A 24,259-nucleotide genomic window follows, 5' to 3' on the forward strand; every position below is an offset into this window, starting at 1 on the left:
TTTATTGTATTCATAGTTGTGAGCTAATGATGGATTCATGATGCATTAAGAAGTAGTAACCTACGGCTTCAGTCATTGAATTTCATTCTTCCTTACCGGCTTTTATAACCATCAAGTCATTTCATCAGTAGATTGACTTGATTCAGCAATGGAAAGCTAATAGTAAGAGAGAAGTTCCGAGACTCACAATAGATTCTAACTCCTCGCTTTTCCTGAAATCCTGCCAATCATCCATAAAAACATACATGTAAGAATAAACAACGACTAATAGTTAGAATAAAATCAATCCAATTAAAGCACACTCACATAAATAGATTAAAAGCCTTGATAGAACGATCTGGTATCGTAGGATAATAAGTGTTTGTGCCTCCTTTCACTTTCGAGATAATCTTATGTGGCTTAAACATCCTTTGTATTTCAAATGTATTTCAAATGCATTAACGCTCGTAGATACAGAAATGAAAAACGAAATAGAAAGATTATCGAGGATTCACTAAGTCGACACCAAGCAGATGCTCGAAAAATGACCTCGGACAATTCACTAAGCAAACACCAACCAAACACTTGATAAGCGAAATAGAGAGATTCTGGAAGATTCACCAAGTAGACACCAAACAGACGCTCGAAAAACGATCCTTAAGGATTCACCAAGCAGACGCTGGAAAAACGAAACAGAGAACACTAAGCAGACGCTAAAAAAAACACTCCTGGGGGATTCACTAAGCAGACACCAAGCAGGTGCTCGAAAAATGAAACAAAGAGATCATGAAGGATTCACCAGGTGGACGCTCGAAAAATAATATGGAGGATTCACCAAGCAAACACCAAGCAGATGCTCGCAAAACTCATTTCCAACAATTTTTCTTCTTAAACACCTTTCTCCTTCGTAAACAGTAGGCTGAATCAATGCATTTGCATTTATTGTTTCCATAGTTGTGAGCTAATGATACATTGATGATGCATTAAGAAGCGATATCTTACAACCTCAATCATTGAATCCCATTTTTCCTGATCGGCAAGTCATTTCATCAGTAGATCGACTAAATTCAGTAGTGGAAAGCTAATAGTAAGAGATGAGTTTCGAGACTCACGATAAATTTCAACACTTCGTTCTTCCTTAAATCCCGCCTATCATCCATAAGAACATACATGTAAAAATAAAAAGTGACTAATAGTTAAAACAAATCTATAAAATCAATCCAATCCAAGCGCACTCACATAAATAAATTAAAATCCCTGATAAAACGATCTGGTATCATAGGACAACAGCTACTCGTGTCTTCTTTCACCTTTGAGATAATCTTCTATGGCTTAAGCATCCTTTGTATTTCAAATGTATTTCAAATGCATTAACGCTTGTAGATGCAGCAAAGAAAAAGAAAACAAATAGATCCTGAAGGATTTTTTTTCGGTAAGTAGATCCTAGAGGATTGACCAAGCGAGAGACTAAAAAGATGCTCGAAATACGATCCTAGACAGACACCAAGTAGATGCTCAAAAACGAAACAAAGAGAACCTGGAGGATTTACCAAGCAGATGCTTGAAAAACGAAACAGAAAGATCTTAGAAGATTCACCAAGTAGACACTTAAAAAACTCCTCTCCAACAATCTTTCTTTGTAAATACCTTTCTCCTGCATAAACAATAGGCTGAATCAATGCATTTGCATTATTGTATTCATAGCTGTGAGCTAACGATGCATTGAGAAGCACTATCTTACTGCTTTAGTCATTAAATAGATCGACTCAATTCAGTGATGGAAAGATAATAGTAAGAGAGGAGTACCGAGACTCGTGATAGATTCCAACTCATCGCTTTTCCCATCATTCATAAGAACATATATATAAGAACAAAAAGCAACTGATAGTTAAAATAAAATCTATGAAATCAATCCAATCTAAGCATACTCACATAAACAGATTAAAAGTCATGATAGAACAATGCGGTATCGCGGGATAATAGCTGCTTGTGCCTCCTTTCACCTTTGAGATAATTTTCCATGGCATAACCATCTTTTCTATTTCAAATGCATTAACGCTTGCAGATGTAGAAATGAAAAACAAAACAGAGAGATCCTTGAGGATTCACTAAGTAGACATCAAGCAGACGCTCAAAAAACGATCCTGTAGGATTCACCAAGCAAACACCAACGCTTTTAAAACAAAACAGAGAGATCTTAGAGGATTCACCAAGCAAACACCAAGTAGATGCTCAAAACAACAAATAAAGAGATCCTGGAAGATTCACCAAGCAGACACCAAGCAAATGCTCGAAACAACAAATAAAGAGATCCTGGAAGATTCACAGGTGCTCGAAAAACTCCTCTCCAATAATCTGTCTTCTTAAACACCTTTCTCCTACATAAACAGTTGGTTGAATCAGTGCATTTGCATTTATTGTATCCATAGTTGTAAGTTAATAATGCATTGATGATGCATTGAAAAGCGGTATCTTACGGCGCCAGTCATCAAATCCCATTTTTCCAAACCGACTTTTGTGACCGACAAATCATTTCATTAGTAGATCGACTCAATTCAGTAATGAAAAGCTAATAATAAGATAGGAGTTCCGAGACTCGCGATAGATTCCAACTCTTCGCTCTTTCTAAAATCCCACCTATCATCTATGACAACATAATGTAAGAACAAAAAGTGACTAACAATTGAAAAAATCTATGGAATCAATCTAATCCAAGCACACTCACATAAACAGATTAAAAGCCCTGATAGAACGAGCATAAAAAAAACCCGTAAGTATTTGAACTCAAACCCCTTGCTCAGAAGATGAGCAAGTATTTGAATCCAAACTAACCAGCATCCTAGACCACGCGAAGCATCAAATATATTCTAGATGTTGAAACAGGGAGATTTTATGAACATTAGAATTTACACAACTAACTTGAACTGTATATGAACTATATATGTTGAAATTTTCAAACTTTCAAGTCAAATTCCTTTGAGAAATTTTCGCAAAACACCTAGCAAGCAATTATGACAAAAATTTCATTTTCCAACTCCAGTCTTCTCTTTGAACTGCAGAGTTAAATTAACCTAAGACAGAATCGAAGCAATTTTGTCTTCATCTACCAACCATTTTCTCAAAACTAAGGCAAGCAAACTGCTGACTTAGAAATTTTATCAAACACTAGGCGTTAAACTTTCTCACGACTTATGTCCAAATTTGTCAACAAATACATGTGTCCGGATAATAGAAAATTAATGACATATCAAGAATAATAATAATGAGTGTAAATAAAGCATGTATTACTTCTTTTACCACGCAAAATTTATTGAATATTGGAAAAACAGCATCATCATCTACAACTACCACTGCATGCCTACGAACTAAGGTGATCCACTGCAATCATAATACTTCATTGGTCACCTTCCCATTCAACCAGTCATAATCGACAAAAAAATGAAAAACAATAATGACACTACTTCACTGAATCAACACATCATCAACAAGCAAAAAATAACCACAACACTACTTCCTAATCCTGTCACTTCTTATAAGTTCGAGTTACTTCATCTTATTTATTTTTCTTCTTTCTTGATGAGCCTACTACTTTAAATGGAATTTCAGTTGTGGCTGCTTGTGATATTGATTCAACATGTGCTTGTATATCAAGTCTCTGTTGCCCTGTTTGGCACATAATGGAGCGATAACATATATTATGAGCATAAGCAAACACAAAATGGAGCGACAACATAATAGGTCCAACTACTTCAAGGCTTTTTGGCCATGAAGTAGAGGCAACAGAGCACTGCTACTGTGTCTTAAAAATTTGAAGTTCTTGATTCAATCTGTGTTCGTGGTCAAATATTGCGTCTACCAGGTATGAGGTTAAAGCTTATCAATGTTTCAAGTGTGTATTAATGTTGTAGTGATGACCTGGCGGCGATACTTTGCCTTATATGTGAGTAGAAGTTCATTAATCGAAGTGCATGCCACATATTTGATGAAATGTTTAAGAGAAATCAGAATGCATGCTCTCTAAAGGAAATAAGTTCAATAGCCATTTTGTTCAAAGTTTTTCTTCTCACAATATGATTCTCGCATCTTCTCCTTTTTCATGACTAAACCGAGAGCTAATCTTGTTAACCCAACTAAAGCCTAACTCATCAAAACCATATTACCTCAAGTCATGCTTGGATCAATTCATGTTGTTCCTTGATTTAACGATTGACGTAAAAATCGTATTTCATAGCTCTCAAATTACCATGAACAAGACCGACCAATCGAGTTGTTACTCATGTGATTGATTCTACCATGCTTTATTATTATTGTGATTTTTTTTTATTTTCGTATTATGCCATGCTCACGTGAAGACAACGAGCAATAGCACAGACACATTTGATGGTTTCGGACCATGAAAACATACATTTATGTCGTGTTCACTGAGTGCCGACAACACAAGCCAATCGAAACCACACACTTTGTCGGGTTCGCTTCAGAATCTCGAGTTCAAATCGGGTTGCGACTGAGTTATGGGTCAATCGGGTCTTCGCAATTTCGAAGGGCTAATTGTAGGGTTCGGACGGAGGAAGGCAAGCTAAATAGGCAAGTCGATTTGATGAAAGAACGACTTGGCTTGAGCAAAATCCTTCGATTTGAGTTGAGATCGAATCGATGTGGGCAGATAGCAATTAGGACTCTTCCTTTGTTTCTTCGTGTTGGAGAAGATCATGGATTTGGGGCAAGAAAAACAAAAGAGAAGGTGAGTGACGTCATTTTGAAGGTTGTTGGGTTTTTATTTTTATTTTTAATGGAAACAAAAACGACTCCGTTTTGTTTTCCGGCATCCACATTAACTCTGCAGGTTTGGCCATCCAAGTAAGCATTTTCTGGGCCAAATTAGCCTAAAGGACTAAATTGGCTTTTGGTCAAAAGGCTTAGAGCTAAATTTACACAATTAAAATGTTTAGGACTAAATTAATACCAATACAATAGGTTTACACATTTTGTGACACTTTTTGCAAAACTGGACACTATAATGTATTACAATCAATGGCAACTATATCAGAACAATGTGTACAGGAAAAGAAATAGCATAATATAATATGGAAACTAGCTATCATAATCTAATAAGGAAATTAGCTATCATGGTACATAGCGAAAGATCAAATAATACCTCTAATATCTCAAAATATCTTTAACAATATTTTTTAACAATGCCCAACTAAAAATTTCTCAAGTTGTAAAGGAATATTTTTATCATCATATAATAAGTATTACCAAACATCAATATTAAAGTCCTAGACCCAAAAAAAAAAAAACATCAATATTAAAGACCAATAAATCATACGTTGTAAAATAAAGCTATAAATATACTGAGATTGGATCATAAAGACGATGTACTAAATGATGTGACAAATTCTTGTTAGGTATTTGACATTAATTGCTCATTTAAACACTTGGTTATAATCCGTGCGTTACTCAGTAAAATAAATTTGGTGGAAACCTATCTTTTCTCATATCGAATTATTCTTAAAATTGATCCTCAGCATTTCTCTATCCTGCATTTGTTAATCCAATCTCATTCCCTCCAGACAAAAATGGACAGGTCTTATGACGGAGAGATGAGCGAGAGCGAGATCTTCCGAGCCCACGCTCACGTATGGAGCCACACTTTCAACTTCATCTCCTCCATGTCCCTCAAATGCGCCATCGAGCTTGGCATCCCCGACGCCCTCCACTGCCGCGGCCGCCCCATGACCCTCCCGGAGCTTGCCGCAGCGTTGTCTGTCCCCGCCTCCAATGCTGCCTTCCTCGGTCGCCTCGTGGCCGTCCTCGTGCACACCGGCTTCCTCTCCCGCCAGAAGCCCGCCCCTGAAAAAAACCAAATATCAGAAGACGAGGCCGTGGAACTAGGGTTTGAGTATTCTCTCACTCCAGCTTCATATGCGATTGTGAAGGGCCAATCCTTGGACTTGTCGCCGATTGTACTGCTCACGCTTGACCCGATATTCGTCGACCCATTTCACTGCATGAGCGAGTGGCTCAAGAGCGACAGTGAGATCGGCTTGTCATCGTCACGGACGCCCTTACACATGAAGCACGGGAAGAGTATGTGGGAGATCAAGGTCCAAGACGAGAAGTTCAACCGGTGCATGAACGCAGCGATGGCGAGCGACGGGCCAGTGATTGCGAGGCTGATGATGGACAAGTGTGGAAGGCGGCTGTTTGAGGGGCTGAGGACGGCCATCGATGTTGGGGGAGGGATCGGAGGGCTGGCAAGGGAGCTGGCGGAGGCATTCCCGGAGATGGAGTGGACGGTGCTCGATCTGCCCCGCGTGGTGGCTGACTTGGAAGGGACGAGGAATTTGAAGTACGTTGGTGGTGACATGTTTGAGGCTATTCCTCCGGTGGACGCTGTTTTGCTCAAGGTATGAGATGTTTTATGTGTAAGGAAGTACGAAAAAGAATAGCTAAGCTCATATAAATTAATGTGGTATATATCTTTCGTTGATACAAGTATATTTTGTTGGTACTCGTATATGATTTCTTTTTGCCATAATTGCTTGGAAATAGTCCACTTTTATGTTCTTCTTTAATTTTCTTCCAGCAAATGGTACCCTTCGCACATACATGGTCCTGAATAGTACTATCAATCATTATTCGAAATCCACATAGAAGTATATTTACTCACGGCTACATTATATTAGTCGCATTCATGGAGATGCATATAATAATGCTTTCCACGTCCTATGCTAATACTCGGTTATATATTTATGTCCGATTAATTATGCAGTGGGTATTACACGATTGGAGCGACGAAGAGAGCGTGAAAATACTAAAACTATGTAAGGAAGCAATTACAAAAAATCGCAAAACGGGGAAAGCAATGATAATAGAAGCGGTGATAGGAGATGGACCACAGGACGGCGAAACGATGAAACTCTTCTATGACATGATTATGATGGTGGGTACCACAGGCAAAGAGAGGAATGGAAAAGAATGGGCGAAGCTCTTTCAAGAAGCCGGCTTTAGCGACTATAAGATTACTCCTTTGGAGGGTTTTAGATCTCTCATTGAGGTTTATCCTTAATGCTTTCGAAAACAAGTGAATCAATTGGTGCCTCAACGCCAATCTTGGATTTCTCATTCATAAACTAACTCATGAGTATAAGCCTTACCAAAAAAAAAAAAAAACTACCTCATGAGTATGATTAGGTATACTGAAATTGATGTATAAATTGATATGACATAGTGTACACGAATCGCATTCGACACTCTCTTGGAGACTGTCACATCACCTTGTGAATCAATTTTATAAATCAATTTTAATTATGCCTAACAATGTTCTTATACATAGTTTCATTTCTATGTTGGAGGCTAGATAACAGATTCCAAATGACCAGTAAAAATTAAATCTTGTTCCCAATTTATCACTACTAAAGAAAAAAACAGAGAAGCAAAGGACAAGTTTAGACAGAAGAAAATTTCCAAAAACGTGTGTAGTGAGATTGTCCAGAAACGTGAAGTGCTCCCAACACTCACAAGCAAATCAATCCTCATTTGTGGAAACAGAACTAAAAAAGCTTCATCTGCAACCAGGTGCAATCTAATGACTCGGCATGCAATATCTGCTGCTTCAATGCATAAATGGTGCCGTCGTCTTCTTGACCTACAGGCACAGCTGAACGTGCGTAGGTATAAAGACTTCCGCACGACACAAAGCACAAAAGTAATATCGCAATGAACAAAGCAGTAGCTTTGCGTATAACCACAGCAGTAGTATTCATCCATAAAGGATCCAGACATACTGGCTTTGCCTTAACTGAAGTCAACACATAAAACAGTAAAAACAAATCTTATAATTCATTTGCACCTTTGTCCGTGTCATCATGTAAACACTAAACAGAGCCCACACAGGGGCGAGATGGAGACCTGGAGTCTCGAGCATCTTTTTCTACAGATCAATCTAAAGATGTACTAAACAATGTTTGTCATGAGGTGACACTGGGTCAGATGATTCAATCCAACTTCATTTAACTGGGGCTGTATGGAATACTGCAGCCGGTTGTAGAGATAATTAAGCCTGGACCATCAGGATGAAGAACGCATCTCCAGCTTCAGTAAAGTTCCAATTTTGATCCTTGACAAGAATCCCACATCACATCTGTAACCAAATAATATTTGGAGTGGCAAAAAATTTTAGCAAAACAGCTATAGTTAAGAGAGAGACAAATGATGATAAAGGTAAAAGATAGAACAATATGTGACAGAAGATAATGGTTTGGAACAACTGCACCGGTTCGATTTTTTGAAACAAGTAGAGTTCTAGTCAAGTCTATTAATTACAAGATTCACTGTTTCTCTACCATAGGAGGAGGGGATAGACATGACATCGAAGTGCAACAAATGTCAACACTCTAAGGATTAGCTGCACTTAAATCCCAATGAACTGTTGACTAAAACTGCTTCAGATTGGGACAAAGAAACATTTTCGCAGAGCTAAGATGTTTCCTGTTGCTTGGAAAAAGAAATGCGCAACTCATTAAGAACAAGCCCACAATAAAACTCCTGGGAGCTGTTATTTCTTGTTATCCTCCTTCATTGTTCTAATAAACATAAGAATGCTTCTCAAAATGCCGACACCAAACCTCATAAAAATAGCCAAATTGCTCTATGCAAAACGCAGTGCTAAATTTATCTCTATCAACACAAGCTTTAAAAAATAGTTTGATGGGCATTGGAACATTAAAAAAATATGCAATTATTAGCTTCATTACAATTTGGCACTATTTATGGAACTCAGAGGAATGAGTGCCTAACAGAGCTAACATTTAAGTTCATTCTTAGGAAGCCATAAGGCTAATCAGTTCAGTTTTGCCTATCAATATCCAAGAAGAAAGAAATTCAGGCTCTGCACAAAAGGAAAGTGCAGACACATGAAGATGGAGAAAACATAGAGGCATGTGCAAAAGCAATTAATGCCAGGACCAAAGGAAGAAAAAATAGACAAGGACCACAAATATGTCCAACGTAATTGTTCTGATTGGTAAAGTTAAAAGAGAAAATGTTGAAAGGTAAAGAATGTGAGTGCTCCAAGGTCCTGATTAACAGATTTTTAATTTTAAACAGCTGATATAGTGAATAATTGTTCTGGGTCCGCTGAACTTTCCATAAACTAGACGTTCAAAAGCCAGGTGATCGCCAAAATCAAGCTCCAACTACCAACATATGGCCATGGATTCTTGCACACCTTTGAAAAGATATAAATGAAAGCCAAAGCAACAGTTGAGTCTTGTTATATCTAATTTCTCTACATTTAATTTGGCTTTTTGCCACGTTTCACATCATCAATGTTACTTTGCCAGATGAAACACTATGGCATCAGACTACGCCAACGCCACGCAACTACCCATAATTAGATTTCTCTTTGGTCCTTCACAAAATTACACATAATAGATAAACCTGAGTAAGAACTGTGTATGCACCTCCGCTGGTCATGCATCTTCAAAGAGCAATAGCACATGGCCCATCAAGCAAAGAGAATCGATTTTGTAAATAGGCAATGGGATTAGCCAGTATAAAATGAAGAAAACAAGAAAAGAAGTCTTGACTCAATGACAGTTTAAGGATCTGGAAGATTATCATGCCAACTATCACATCTGTAAGGGCAAATATAGTAAAAATCATCTTCGTATCTCTATAAAAGTCTCTTCTCTACAACTAATGTTGTCCGACTCCAATCAGTAAGAGATTGAGAAAGCGCAACTGCTTAAACTTACTTTACAAGTATGACAAGTCGACGAAGAATTAGACGCGTTACACATTCGTAGATTCGCTTCACTGTCCTAGCTTCCAGTCTTAGAAAGGATCAAACAATAGGTAATCATCTTAAACATACTTTCATCCAACAAAGATTTTTACCAACCGACCCCTTTCCAAGTAACCTGGCTCATCAGCCAACCAACCAACAGCAACATTTTTCAATATTCTCATGCTAACACACATCTCTCAGACCGCTTGCCGCATCAATATCATCAATTCAATGCGGAAACCATATCGAATGACCCCATCAAGGAAAACTCGAATCATTTCACAGCCACAAGACAAGATTGACAAAAGGATCAGACCCAGACATCAACCCGAATCTCAAAAAAATGAAAACAACCCGTGAGAGTACAAAGCAAAACAACACAAAACGGACGGAAAAAAATGGAACTTCATGTTAAGGATCATTACCATCCGCTCGAACTCGGCCTATTCCCAAACGAGCTCGTCCGGTTCAGATCCGTCTGGCCGCCTCTCCTCATCCCCTCGTAGCCGCCCCCCGATTTGGGCCGCCCATCCTCTCCATACGGACCGGGAGATCCGTAATACCCCTGCTGCCTCTGGACCGGCTCCCCTCCCCGGAACCCGGTCTGCTTCTGGACGTCCGCTCCGGGCCTCTCCTCCTTCCCCGCGAAGCCCGGCCTAAGGTGCGGCGGGACGAACTTGTCCGGCTTCGGCGACGTCGCAGCGGACAAGGCCTCCTTGTCCCTCTCGAGCGCCGGGACCGGAGAAGGGAGCGCCGCACCGGCTCCGGTCCGACCAAGTGGGCGCAGGGAGATGGGGTCCGGGTCCGAGTCCGGTTCGGGCCGGCTCTGGGCGGGGAGAGGCGACGGGGCCGGCTGAGGACGAGGAGGGGGGGCGGCGATGGGTTTGGGCGCGGGTGCGGGTGCGGGTGCGGGTGCGGGTGCGGGGGTGGGTCGGGTCAGGACGAGCATGCGACCCTGGGTGAGGTGGGCCTTGTAGGGACTGCTGCTGGTGAGGGCATTATAGGGCGATGCTGCAGACGAGTAAGACGAAGAAGAAGAAGGCTTGGAAGATTGGGTTTTGGTGGGGTTGGAGGAGGAGGAGGAGGAGATCTTCTTCTCGTAGACGTCGTTGAAGTTGATGGAACTGTACTTGTTGGTTCTGGCCATCCACCACCAGAGGAAAGCTCGACAAGACAACGAAGTACAGCCCAGAAAATAACTCCTCCCACAGAGACAGAGAGAGAGAGAGAGAGAGAGCGAGGGAGATGGTGGGGGGATCTGAAGAAGGAAAGAAGAAGAAGAAGAAGAAGAAGGAGGAAGTGACCAGAGCTGGTGGATTTATGAGAGGAGGCTCCTTTGTCTGTGGGCTGTGTCGTGTTGTTTGGATTGTATTGGAGCTCGATTGGCTTCTTCCTTTTTAGATCGGCTGGTGGGGGCCACCGGGCCCCACCGGAGCTGCTGAGCTGGCGAGCTCGTATTGGGTGGGAAGGATGGCTTCTTTCCTTTGCTCCATTTGTGTTTTTCATCTCCTCCTCCTCCTCTCGTCCGTTTTGCAGGGGAGGCACAGTTTGAGAGCTCGGCCCATGCTGGTGACCTTTTGGGAGATCTTGAGGAAGAGAGAAACGACGACGGATCGAGAGAGGGCGGGCGGAAACCCCCCCGTCGCCGCCTCCTCCTCTTTTACGCAACTTGTCGAGTAATCAATTGTAGACGTCCTTTGAAATTTTACGTTTGGGGTCAAGATGGAGCGTGTTTTCCAACTCGAAATGCACTAATTTCGCTGTGTGTTTTTCAAGCCAGTTTTTGTCATCATTCGTCGTTCGCTTTCCAATCCCACTACTTGTATTTTATGTGCCTAGTGATTTATCCACGACTCTCGTAGAGATCGATTCCACAAGGTGTACTTTTATATTAGCATGTTGCATCTTTTGACTTTTAAAATCACTTTGGGCCTATATCCAAGTCATTGAGCCCAAAGGACTTGGCCTTTGCCGCTTGGGCTCGAAAATCACAACAGGCCTTTAGACAAGGCCCCAAAATGAATCAAATCGATCTCGATGTGAGAGAGAGAGAGAGAGTCGCTTACTTCTAGAGAGAAGGGCGAGGTGATAGACGGCGAGGAGCGGCACCGACGGAGACAGAGGTGGTGTGACTAGGCAGCTACAGAGTAATTGGCCGACGCATGGAAAATTATCAAATTAGTCATAAATTTATTGTATGGATGTCAATTCAATCATGAACTGTTTAATTTTACCAATTTAGTCTTAAATCTTTGCATAATTTTCGCCGCTAATGTGGCGGTGTAGGACTACATTGAAATTTCGTACGAAGATTTAGAACAATATTGGCAAATTTTTGAAAGTTTAGGACTAAAGTGGCATCCGTACAATAAGTTTAGAATTGATTAGACAACTTTTCCGGCCGACATGGGGAGAACTGTTCTTCAGATGGTAGAATTTTGGGGAAGAGAAAGAAAACAGGCACTTTTTTTTTTCAAATGTACGTAATTCTTTCTCTTCTAAATGAAACATTTTATCAAAGGTCTAAAAAAACGAGATGCAAATGAAAAAAAGATGACCTAGCAAAGCACACTATAAAATGCACACATCCTGGCAACCCGACCAAGTAGATATGCAAAAGGGAGATTCTTCTAGGCTTTAGCTACATGATTGGGGCTGTCGGTAATGATAATGTTTCAAGTTCTACGCATGTATCCATATGACTGACCACTAGCCGGTCCCAATACTACTTGTTTGAATATGATTTTTTCCAAATCATTATTCGATTTGAATAAAGGAATAGCCAAAGAGAAATCATAAAGTAGGACTGCTACTTTACATGAGTATCATAGTATTTATGGACAAATGGTATTCATATGCTTCTAAGTTTATTAATCACCCATAACAAGGAATACATTTTAATAATGTGGAAGTGGAGACCAAGAACCAAATTTGGGGGGGCAAATTACTTAATCGGTCCTATTATACGACAGTCTATTCAGTCCTAAATTTTTCAATTTTGTTAATGTGTATAGACAAAAAAAAAATTGTCAATGTGGTCCTAAACCTTTACCCAAAAATTTCAATATAGTACTTTTGACCAACTTTGGCCTCGAAAATGCTTATGTGGAGTCGAGTCATTGTCGGCCGTCCTACATGGAATGGCCGGCAATGATGTGGAAGAACTTAGTCGTAGAACGACGTCATTTTTTTTTCAATTTTGTAATTTTTTTTCTTTTTTTCCTTTTCTTTTTTCTTTTGTGCTATTGTTCATTTTCTCCAGATGTCGCTTCGGCCAGCTAAGGCTGCCATAAACCATCTAGACCTTGGATCGACCTAGATCCGAGACCAACCGAGCCCCTCGAGCTGAGCGATGGACCTCACTTATCCCTATCATCCTTGGACTAACCTAGACTTGCTTCTTCGTAGCTCTTATTGCTTCTCATCATCAATCTATATGAAGGAGGAACCAAGATGAGCTGTTGGTGAGCCGGAGCTATTGGCATTGCAAATGCAAGATCTTTCATTGGTAAAGTATCCCTATAAAATTTTGAGATTTTCGAAACTATCTTTGACTTAATATCTTTATTATAAGTGTAGATGTTCATCACAATGATGTGGCGAAGATTTAAGGAAGATTGTGATGGTATTGATGGTATCCTCGAGATTAGAAAAGGTCGAGTTACGTACAAGAATGAGGATATTGACAGGAGGGGAACAAGTTAAATATGACAAGGTATTCATGAGAACTTGGAAGTACTACAATCGATCTGTCATCAATATATAGTCTTTAGAGGCTGACACACTCAAGAGGATCGTTAAATGATTAATCGCAAGTCGTTCCACACGGTTTGATTGTGGAAAGCACCAACAGACTAGTGAAAGGGAGCACATGCTACCGTCAAGTAATAAGGAGCATTGGATCATGCTGGTATCAAGTCTTGGAATGTGCTAATGAACTAGTGCATCTGCAGATGATCGTTGATGGGCATAATATAGCCGTTGACAGGCCAAGAGTTTGTAATAGGAGAAGCGGAAATGAGTCAAAGCAATTTTGACATTTTTTGTTGAACAGTCAGAGGAATGGTGATGTAACAATAGTAGCAAACTCCATTTAGGGGAAACCATGTTATGGTCTAATGGAAGGGTTTTATGGGCGATCTTGACCTCGACAACAGCTCCAACCAACTCCCAACGGCTCCTAACTCCTCAAAAGCATCTTCAACAGGTGGATTGAAGATGACTATATAAAGCGGAGTAGCACAACTGAAAAAGGGATGAAAGGAAAATAGAGAAAAGTTTATTTTGTTATCATCATTTCTCGATTGATCAAATTGTGTTACTGCCTTATTGAAATTTCGTCGTTGTAATCTTGCTATACGGTAATTAGTGATAAGAGGAAGTGGACAATAGTGATAGAAGTATTTGCATACTGATGGTATGACTGTATTGTAATAGAAGCAGTACTTGCTGCTTATAACTTCTCTTGAAAATTGCTACATGAGTCAAGCTTGTCTTGAGGTTGTTACCATAGAGAGTGGACATAGGTTTGGGAATCAAACTGAACCACTATAAATTGTTGTGTCGTATTTTCTATCTTCTCATTATCATATATATATCTCTCTCATAGTTGCATCAACACTTGCTTGATACTTTCAACTTAGTCTCTGCCACTGTCTTAGTACAACTTGTTATCTTCCACAAGAAAAGTTGTTCGACCCCGCTTCCCTTCCCACCACCCCCCCCCCCCCCCCCTCACCTTAGGTTGTAGTATTAGCTCCAACATCTTTTTCTCCTTCAATAATGTCATTGAACCTGAATTTGAGAACTTGATTCATTTTGATCTCAACATCTTTTGATATTCTTGTAAATTTTTTGCAGAAGAGGATAAATGAGGAGGAGGGAGAGATTGAATTGTGTGAGTATTGTTGATGGTGGTTGTGGTGGTGATCGAAGGGAGGAGGGTATAGTCGAGCCCTAGGTTGTGCTCCAGCCGGAGAGTAGTCACGAAGAAGAGGCCGTGCAAGGAGGGGTTCGTGAGCAGCGTAAAGAAGTTGCAGAAGCGAGGGATTCGCTCCAAGACAAGTACGAGTATCTAGAGAAGACAGTGGGGAACCAAGACGACCAAGAGCACTCCTGCTAGTCGAAGAAGAGCAAGGATGGATCTTCGGAGAAGAGCTACAAGAAGCGCGTTGTGGACAAGGACGTAGAAGTTGAGGATCGGAAGAGCAAAAAGTTCATAAATGGCGAAGAAGAGAACGGCTCCAAAAGAGACCGCAAGTGGAGAAGGAGGCGATGAACAGAGCAAGAAGTTCAGAAATGGCAAAGGAGACGATGAACGAAAAGGAAAAAAAAAAAGAAAAGAAAAAAATCACTTTTTTTTTATAATTTCTCAAAACGACGTCGTTTTGAGTGGATTCGGACACGTCAGGTCACCGGTCATGCCACGTAGAACAATTAGCGCTGACTTGACCTTCTCGCCCTAAATTGGTTGAATGGACTATATACAGATATCGTCAAAAAGTTTAAAATTGTATTGACTAAATTGAAATATTTAGAACAAAATTGTATTGACTAAATTGAAATATTTAGAACTGAATTGGTATTCACACAACAGATTTAGAATTTTTTATATTATCATCTCAAACTCGAATACATAGCCATTTTATCTAAAAAGTTTCAATTCTTTGTACAAATGGGTCTTTCGGGACTTTTTGAACATCCGATTATTCCCTATCAAGTGTGGCAGTCCTCCAGTATTTACGGGGATAATACACACAGGCTTGTACTCCTGGGATGGCCTCAAGAGAATGCGCAAGTGTGGTAATTTCAATCCAAGTGTGAAGCGAAAAGGACAAACATGCATTGAACCAGGTAATGTAAGATATTATCTAAAAGTTTAGTTATTAGAGAATGGTGCAGATAATGTTGTTAAAGGGTAACCCTCAAATTTATTGAGATGAGTCCTACTTATCGAAAAAAACAGAAAAGGAGCGAGAGTACCCACTTCCCCAGATTTCTTCGAGAGTCGGGAATGGCGCAAATCATATCGTCCTACTAACTTAAAGACAAGGCATCATTACACATAAATAAATAAATGAATGTGTAGCAACCTCCGTTGGCAAAACCATATACGAAGTACAGATAGAAATGAAAACAATCCTGATAAATCCAAAGGAAAAATGACACAAATAGTTTTTGAATTTTGGCCCAATATATAATATGGTTCATGAACTTTTAATTTATTCAATGTGGTCCATAAACTTTAATCCAATTTGCAATTTGATCCTTAAACTTTTAATTTGCTTAATATTGTCCTTGCACTTTTAGTATGCGTTCAATTTAGTCCATGAACTATATGAAAATGTTCAATGTAGTCCTTCCATTAATTCAAGTTCATGACGTTTTCATATAGTTTAGGGACTACATTGAACATGTGCCAAAAGTTCAGGGACCACATTAAATATTAGCTTAAAGTTCATGGACTATATTGAACAAATTAAAAGTTCAGGTGCCACATTACATATTGGGTCAAAGTTCGGGGACCACATTGAATATTAGGCTAAAGTTCAGGGACTACATTGAACAAATCAAAAGTTCAAGTACCACATTATATATTAGGCCAAAATTCGAGACTGTTTATGTTATTATCCCAATACCCAAACTAACTTACCAAATCAGTTTCTAAAATGAGATGTGAATAGACGGATGCATAAAATACAAGTCACTTCCTTTGACGTTATGTCAGAGTTTTGGACATCATTTAGTGAATGAATTTGACAAATCAGTTCTAATGTTTCTAAAAATCTATTCGTTAGTTAAAGTTATATGTATTGCATATTGTTATTCTTTTATCTTTCCAGCAAATATCTAATCATTGGCCCCACTATCTGTAGAGTAGCTAGTACGTCCCCCTCATGCCAAGTTTGCTCCAGCGAGGCAGCCAACCAGAGAATGTGTAAACATCTCTTGTCCGTCCACAACACAATTTTAAAACAAACGAAATCAAATTGGCGGATTTTGTCTTGCGATCGGACACGATTACATCCATTCTTAGCCAGAGATTACTTGATATGGTCGATCTTTATGAGGAAAATTACAAAAAAAAAAAAGACCTAAATCTATTGCATTTTTATCAATTCAGTACTAAAATTTTTAATTGTGTCAATTAAGTCTTAAATTTTTTCATGTTTTGTCAATTGAGTCCATCCAACCAATTTTGGTCGAAATCAATGACGTTGATTGTCTTACGTGGTACAGCCAACACTGACATGAACAATTTATAATGATATTTTTATCATGTTTTTGATTATTTTATTTTTTATAACCCTCGCCAGCCGACCATCGCTAGCCACAAGTCCATGCCCTCACCGGCCACAGGTGTAACGACCCCGTCCGACGAGGGCAGGGAGTGATCGCCGGAACCAGAGAGGGCTCGGACAAGGAGAGGCTCCCGGCAGATTTCGCGGATGGCGAGGGGATTGCATTGCTCTTGTCCCACATTGCTTAGAGAGTGAGATCTTGGTGAGTTTATAAGGCTTGGCCCCTAACCCTTGTGTAATGCGTTTTAAAACCGTAAGGCCTTAGTGTCCAAAGCGGACAATATTACACAAGGAGTGACGCAGCGGAAGCGTGGTGGGGCCGAGATCCTTACAAATGGTATCAGAGCCAACTCCCGACCGCATGTGGGACCATAGCGAGGACGCTATGCTCGAAGGAGAGGAGAATGTAACAACCCGGTCCGACGAGGGCAGGGAGTGATCGCCGGAGCCAGAGAGGGCTCGGACAAGGAGCGGCTCCCGGCAGATTTCACGGATGGCGAGGGGATTGCATTGCTCTTGTCCCACATTGCTTAGCGAGTGAGATCTTGGTGAGTTTATAAGGCTTGGCCCCTAACTCTTGTGTAACGCGTTTTAAAACTGTGAGGACTTAGTGTCCAAAGCGGACAATATTACACAAGGAGTGGCGCAGCGGAAGCGTGGTGGGGCCGAGGTCCTTACAACAGGCGAGGGTGTTGAGCCCTCACCCAAATCCAGGTGAGGGCCTTCACCCTCGTCGGCCACAATTGAGGGCCTCCGAGCCCTCGGCAAGATCCAGGCGAGGATCGCAATGCCCTCGCTAGCCATAGGCGAGGGGCTCGCGGCCCTCCCTTGAATTTGGGCGAGGGCCTCGACACCCTTGCCAACCAAAATTGTAATAAATAAATAAATAAATAAAAGAAAAGAAAGAAAAAAAGGAAAAGAAAAAGATAAATAAAATAATTTGGAAAAATGTTAAAATATTATTAAAAATTCTCCACTTCAGCACCAGCAATGCCATGCAGGATGATCAGCACCGTTGCCTAGAACCCACGCCCGTGGAGATAACGATTAACACCTTTTTTGTTTGCCTGAGCAAACAAAAAAGATTTCTCGTTATTGTTGGTTATAACACTCTAAAAAGCGGTTGTGCCTTTCGAAGCGCATTTCCAGCTATGAAGATAGTCGGCCAAAATTGACCGAATGGGCTTTATTGGCAAAATATTGAAAGGTTTATGGCTCAATTGACACAATTAAAAAGTTTAAGATTGAATTGGCAAAAGTGCAATAAATTTAAGATTTTTTAACAATTTTTCCGATCTTTATGAGGTTATCTACTGAAGTGAAGAGAGAAAGCCATATGAAAGGGTGAAAGGATGAAGTGATGTTGGAATCAAATTCTAGATCTGGCGCCGTTGAAGTTGACTTGGTTGAGTGCTTGACACTTATTCTGAAAATTTAAACAGTTTTGTATCTCCGTCCTTCTATTCATCGAGTTAAGCGACTACTGATTGAATGATTCCTAACCTAATATAATCAATGAAGAATGGTAGTTTGTTTATGGAGGTTTGACATATGAGAACTGGAAACACATAAAATCATAGCCCACATCTCTCTCCCATCTTTCTCAGGGGAGGTCAAAACATGGAGGCCCCTTTTCCAAATACCATCACTCTCGATGGCTTGCTTATTGATAACAAGGAGACAAATTAAAGCTTGGCACTCGGTGTCGAGCTCCGTCACAATCAACAAGCTCAATGGCAGCGGGATCCCTAGCTCGGTACACTAGACATAGAGAGAGAGAGAGAGAGAGAGAGAGAGAGAGAGAGAGAGAGAGAGAGAGCTTGATGGGCAGCATGTATGCCATGGCGGAGGTCGCGGTCTCTTAGGATGGTGGTTAGAGGCTATAGAGACGGAATTGCAAAAGTTGGGATTGGGTTAAAAGTGGGTAGAGGGGCTCTCTTTGGATTATTGATGTTCGGTTAAGAGTTAACCTTACAAAAGAAAGGAAACTTTCCCTCATAGGAGGGCCACCATGGCCTATCTCCACCCCGTGGGGGAGCTTTACGAATGCGTTCTTTATTTTAACGTATTGATGCTTGCACGTCTCGCACTCCAATTCTTCCTGTGTTTTTGTCTTCCCCAGGAAAATGGAACCCTCTTGAAGTTTTATATCCTGGTGATCCAAAAATTTGAATGAGGATCGAAATGAAGTCTTTTAAGAACTTGCTTAGGTCCCACGAGAAAGAAAAAGGGAGAATAGAGAAAAATTAGGCTTTATGTAAGATTATTTCGGGTATGGTCAAACTCAATAAAATAAACTCGTGTCATAACTTCGCAATCAGGAAAGGACAATCGTAGCACCAAAGAAAGAGGTGTTTGACACCACTTTCATCTTGCCAAATGCTTCTTCTTCACTTGGGGCTACTCTTTGGACCCACCCCCTTCGTTTGACTTCTAGAGGCCACCAAATGTGCTGGCTAATAGCCAGTTTGGAAAGTTCACGATTTTCAATCAGAAATCCAAGGACGTGATTGGCTGAGAGATTAGGTCAACCTGACAATCTGTGCAGCATTCTAAATTCTAATTCCTCACATGGGAAAGGTTCCCGTCCTTGCTATTCCCAACCAAGATTTGTCATTACTTAAAGTTCAAATAATTTTGGGACTAGTCGTTCACTAATCTCTGTCAATGGTGGTTGCAGATCGTGCTCATATTCCCTCGTGATAAAGAAGCATTAGATGCATGTTTACTGGCTTGTCTGGCATATGAGCTGATGAACATTATTCAAATTGTGCCTATATAATTTAATTAGTTCAATTAGTCCTTGCCCCACAAGATATAAAATAAAATGTTTCGAGGAAAAAAAATTTCTCATATTGAATTCGAAGTGCGACGCTATTATTACTTAATATTCCTATTTCATATGGCGAGTTCGATTAGTCCAAATTGAAAATAAAGTCGTGCTTAGCTTGGTATTGAACTAAAAAAATGAAGGTGACGAAGTCACAAAAAAAGTTCATATTCTTATTTAGGTACTCTAAAATTGAATTTGCGATGATGTTTTCTGAGTTTCACGGTCCTTGTTCAAGGCAATAGAATTGCCATTTCAAGCTTAACTTTGACCGGAATTTTAACGGAGTATTGCTAACGAATGTCCTGTGCGCACTTACTAAGCTATAATTTAATCCTCAAGACACTGGTTTTGTACAACACGAGGGCGATCGGTGCACTGAAAACCCTAAAGTTTCTTTAGTTAACTACTTAATGAGTGTTCTGGGAGTTAAAATATTAGTGCGGAAAGTAATAATTAGGAAATTTGAGTATATTTCGATATATGGGAAAAGTCTACATGGAGATCCTATTTATAAGCTCAGATAGAGAAAATCAAAGGGAACCAACCTAATATGCATAATCAAAAATGGATATAAAGAATAAGAGAAAGTATCCTAATAAATATCCTACACTGGGACACCCGGTAACGAAATCCATTCTAATAACAAACACCTGGCGCTGCTCTTCAATGATAGAAATATTCATGGTGGAGGCATTACGTGATTAACACGATTGTATCCACTCCTTCCAGTTCCTGTCTGTCTATATGATTTTTTGTCTTCATCCGATCATCGTGGTTAGAAGCCAGCTCATGCCAACGATGTCACACCCCCACATCCACCCATTTATACTCCCCACCCCCCGAAAGCGTCACTCTCATCATTCCACTCCAAGAAACACTCACAGCACACCAATGGCTTCCTCATCATCTTCTTCTTCTCCTTCTTCTTCTGCTCTCCCTCTCATTCTCATTGCCTGCATCTTCTCCCTCACCCTCTCCCCGCCTCGAGCCCTGGCCCAATCCCCATCGGCTCCGGCGCCGTCCCCTTCGGGCCCCGCGAACCTCACCGGCATCCTCGCCAAGAACGGGCAGTACACCTACTTCATCCGGCTGCTCACCACCACCCAGGCCGCCACCCAGATCGAGAACCAGCTCAACACCTCCACCGAGGGCATCACCGTCTTCGCCCCCACCGACAATGCCTTCAACAACCTCAAGGCCGGCACCATCAACGACCTCAACAACGAGCAACAGGTCTAGACCCTGAATCTCCATTTTGCCATTGTTGTTAGACTAATGCTAAATATAAACTCGAGTAAGGCTAGATTGATTAAGATTGATTTACAAAAATGATTTACCCAGTGATGTTGTATGATAAGTGGGCCACATTCAACACTCACTAATAGTCTATCACAACAATGATAGAAATTAAACTCGTCTGAATTCTACTTTTGACTATCAATTATCGTATTGCCTAGTAAATCAATTTGACAAGAAAGTTTCCCCATCGATCTTGTCTAGCAATAATTGTTCGATTCGCATTCTAAATTGCCTATATCCATCATTGTTTCCAACAGGTTCAACTCGTTCTCTACCACATCGCCCCGAAATACTACACCCTCCAGTCTCTCCTGAGCGTCAGCAACCCGGTAAGAACGCAGGGCAACTTTGCGGGCCTCAACTTCACCAGCGAGGGCAACCAGGTCAACGTCTCGACCGGCATGGTCCAGACGCAGATCAACAACGCGCTGTACCAGCAGTCCCCGCTGGCCGTGTACGAGGTGGACAAGGTCTTGCTGCCGCCGGAGCTGTTCGAGGCTCCAGCCCCAGCATCATCCACTCCCCCCGCACCGAAGAGCTCCTCCAGCGGGTCGAACTCAACATCATCCGCAAAGGCACCATCTTCGGAGAACAGCAATTCCGGCACAAGTGAGAGGAGTAACGTGTGGCTAGGGTTTGTTGTCGGGGTTGGGATGATGTGCATGGGGTTTCTGTCGTGAGAGTTTAAGATGAAGTCCTGAGTTCTGCATATAAAGCACGTCCTGTCACATTTTGTGTGTCTCTCTTCATTTGTTACATCTGAGCTTCATTGACTTTCCATTGCTGTTTGTTTGAACGTGGAGATCCTTACTCACATTGTTCTCATGAATCTCTCTCTCTCTCTCTCTCTCTCTCTCTCTCTCTCTCTCTCTCTCTCTCTCTGTGACTGGGTGTGTGGGTGTCAGCGTGGAGTGGGAGATCAAATTGTAGAGAAATGAATTGATTAATGGTGGCAACTTGTGAAATTGGATATCTCAGATCCAGAGCACATGGCATTGCTGGTGTAACTCGATTTTTTATACGAGTGACGATGCCATTTTTTATTTCCTGCCATGCACATTGGTTTCACCGAAGCACGTGAGACATATAATGCCCGTTTTGTTTGCTGACAGTTAGGTTGGGCGCTTCTTGTCACTCCCTCTCTTTGAGCATTAGAGGAACGTCCCAAATGAGTTAGGTATACTTGTGACAGTACTTTCAAATATCCGATACCTTAAATTTTTAGCGAGAGTGAATGGAGAAAACAACGGAGGCGGTGCGACGATGGAGAGACAGTATCACTTGATCGAGTGAAAGTGGCGATTTGCGTGACAATCTGGTCAATCAAATCAATTTGGACATATGATGCATATATGATGATGTTGAATGATGGTAGAGACGAAAGCATGCTGAGATAAAACAGTCATCTTTAGAATCAGATAATCTAGGCTCCGTTCGTTTGGCGGAAAATATTCTCTTTTTGGAAAATATTTTCCCGGAAGTCATTTTCCTGGAAAATCTTTTCCCGGAACATAATTTTCCGGTGTTCGGCGACAAATATGAAAAAGTTTTGGAAAATATTTTTCGCCGGCGACCGCGGCGGGGCGGCGTCCGGCGGCCGGCGACCGCGGCGGCCGGGCGACCGGCGGAGGCGGCGCGGCGGCCGGCGGCACCGCGCCAGCGGCGCGGCGGCGCGAGCAGCGCGGGCGCCGGGCGCGGCGGCGGCGGCGGCGGCGCGGCGGCGCGCGCGGCGCGGCGGCCGGCGACCTTAGTGAAGAAGAAGAAGAAGAAGCTCGGAAAATGATTTCCGCTTCTGAAGAAGCGGAAATCATTTTCCGGAGCTTCTTCTTCTTCTTCTTCACTAAGGTCGCCGGCCGCCGGTCGCCCGCAGCGGAAGTCATTTTCCGTAGACTTAGGCTATTTTGTGAGAGGGGGAAGGAAAATATTTTCCCACGGAAAACGTTTTCTGCCCCCCGAACACCGAAAAACCCGGAAAATATTTTCCGGGAGAATATTTTCCGCCAAACGAACGGAAGTCTAAATTCTACCTAAATTTTCTTTTAGGTATAATTTCATTGTTTCATTTAGGAGTGAGCATGGGTATCGGGTAAAATTGAGAATTGAACCGAACCGGCCATAAGAATCGATCTGGTTCTAGGTTTCTGCTCTTACCGATCTAATTCCCAGTTTCAAATATTTTGGAATCGGTACAGTGTGGTTTTGATCCCGAATAAGAACCGAACCGGACCGGAACCCAAAGAACCGGAGAATCAAATCTGAGTTAACCCTATATTCTTTTTTACTCTTGCAACTTGTTTGTTGCCGCCTCTCATCCTCCGGTTTCTCCTTCTTCTTCTTCTTGTGTCACTCGAACAAAGCTGCAAGCAACGAGTCTCTCTCGCTCTCTATCGCTTGTGAATCGTGACTGATCTCCAGAGTCTCCTCTCCGGCAACTCGCTCCCTCCGGAGACTCACTCCTCTCTAGCAGCTCACACTCTCCAGCATCAGGGACTCACTTCGAGAGGTAAGCTTAAGTATTTTTGCATCCTCCTCTCAGTAATCAAACTCCTAAAAGCACTCTCGGGGCATGCCATTGCCGTTTGACATCACATGGACAACGTGTTCAAAGAAATGTCTAATTGACAATTGAGTGTTTGGTTTCACATATTAATCTTGATCATTCGATTGGTCGTTTTTCTAATCATATGATATCTTGACATCACGTAATTTATTGTACCATATCGTCGCGGGTTTGAAGTGATGTCCATTTGATAGTTACTAAAACATCTTGTCTGGGGGAACTGGCGGGATGAAATCTATAATAGGTGACCCTGCAAGGGGATTGCAGGCCTCAAGTTACTTTGGTTTAACTCACTTAAAGGTGCTGCCTTTTCCTAATGCCGCTTGACGAACCAATGGAGTTATAGAGCAAGAAGATCTTATGTATGTTCAGCAATTTTTGTTGGTTTGGTAGCAGAAAGTGCCTGCCAAAGGTTCCTAAGCTCGAGCAGTACAGATAATTTAGGCCGAGGCTTAGATTTAGAGCTAATTATGGATTTGACAATACAATGAAGA

General features: G+C 41.3%; 3 protein-coding genes across 3 annotated transcripts; 2 read left to right on the plus strand and 1 right to left on the minus strand.

Annotated features, from left to right (window-relative positions):
* The first annotated feature begins 5,489 nt into the window (after positions 1 to 5,489).
* Positions 5,490 to 7,112, plus strand: LOC115682679 (trans-resveratrol di-O-methyltransferase-like). Its single transcript, XM_030606973.2, has 2 exons — positions 5,490 to 6,389; positions 6,755 to 7,112. Exons 1-2 carry the CDS (start codon positions 5,559 to 5,561, stop codon positions 7,049 to 7,051), a joined length of 1,128 nt encoding a protein of 375 aa, XP_030462833.1. The 5' UTR covers positions 5,490 to 5,558; the 3' UTR covers positions 7,052 to 7,112.
* Positions 7,113 to 7,791: 679 nt separating this feature from the next.
* On the minus strand, positions 7,792 to 11,047 carry LOC115682790 (uncharacterized). Its single transcript, XM_030607127.2, has 2 exons — positions 10,198 to 11,047; positions 7,792 to 8,125 (listed from the first exon to the last, which is right to left on the minus strand). Coding segments are annotated over exons 1-2 (723 nt in total). The 5' UTR covers positions 10,920 to 11,047; the 3' UTR covers positions 7,792 to 8,124.
* Positions 11,048 to 20,745: 9,698 nt separating this feature from the next.
* On the plus strand, positions 20,746 to 22,034 carry LOC115682668 (fasciclin-like arabinogalactan protein 9). The gene is made up of 2 exons (XM_030606960.2): positions 20,746 to 21,139; positions 21,463 to 22,034. Exons 1-2 carry the CDS (start codon positions 20,798 to 20,800, stop codon positions 21,883 to 21,885), a joined length of 765 nt encoding a protein of 254 aa, XP_030462820.1. The 5' UTR covers positions 20,746 to 20,797; the 3' UTR covers positions 21,886 to 22,034.
* The last annotated feature ends 2,225 nt before the right edge of the window (positions 22,035 to 24,259 follow it).

The sequence above is a fragment of the Syzygium oleosum genome, unplaced genomic scaffold (assembly GCF_021117445.2).
Source record: "Syzygium oleosum isolate NSW1041296 unplaced genomic scaffold, Sole_v2.1 Sole_v2.23, whole genome shotgun sequence".
NCBI classification, from domain to species: Eukaryota; Viridiplantae; Streptophyta; class Magnoliopsida; order Myrtales; family Myrtaceae; genus Syzygium; species Syzygium oleosum.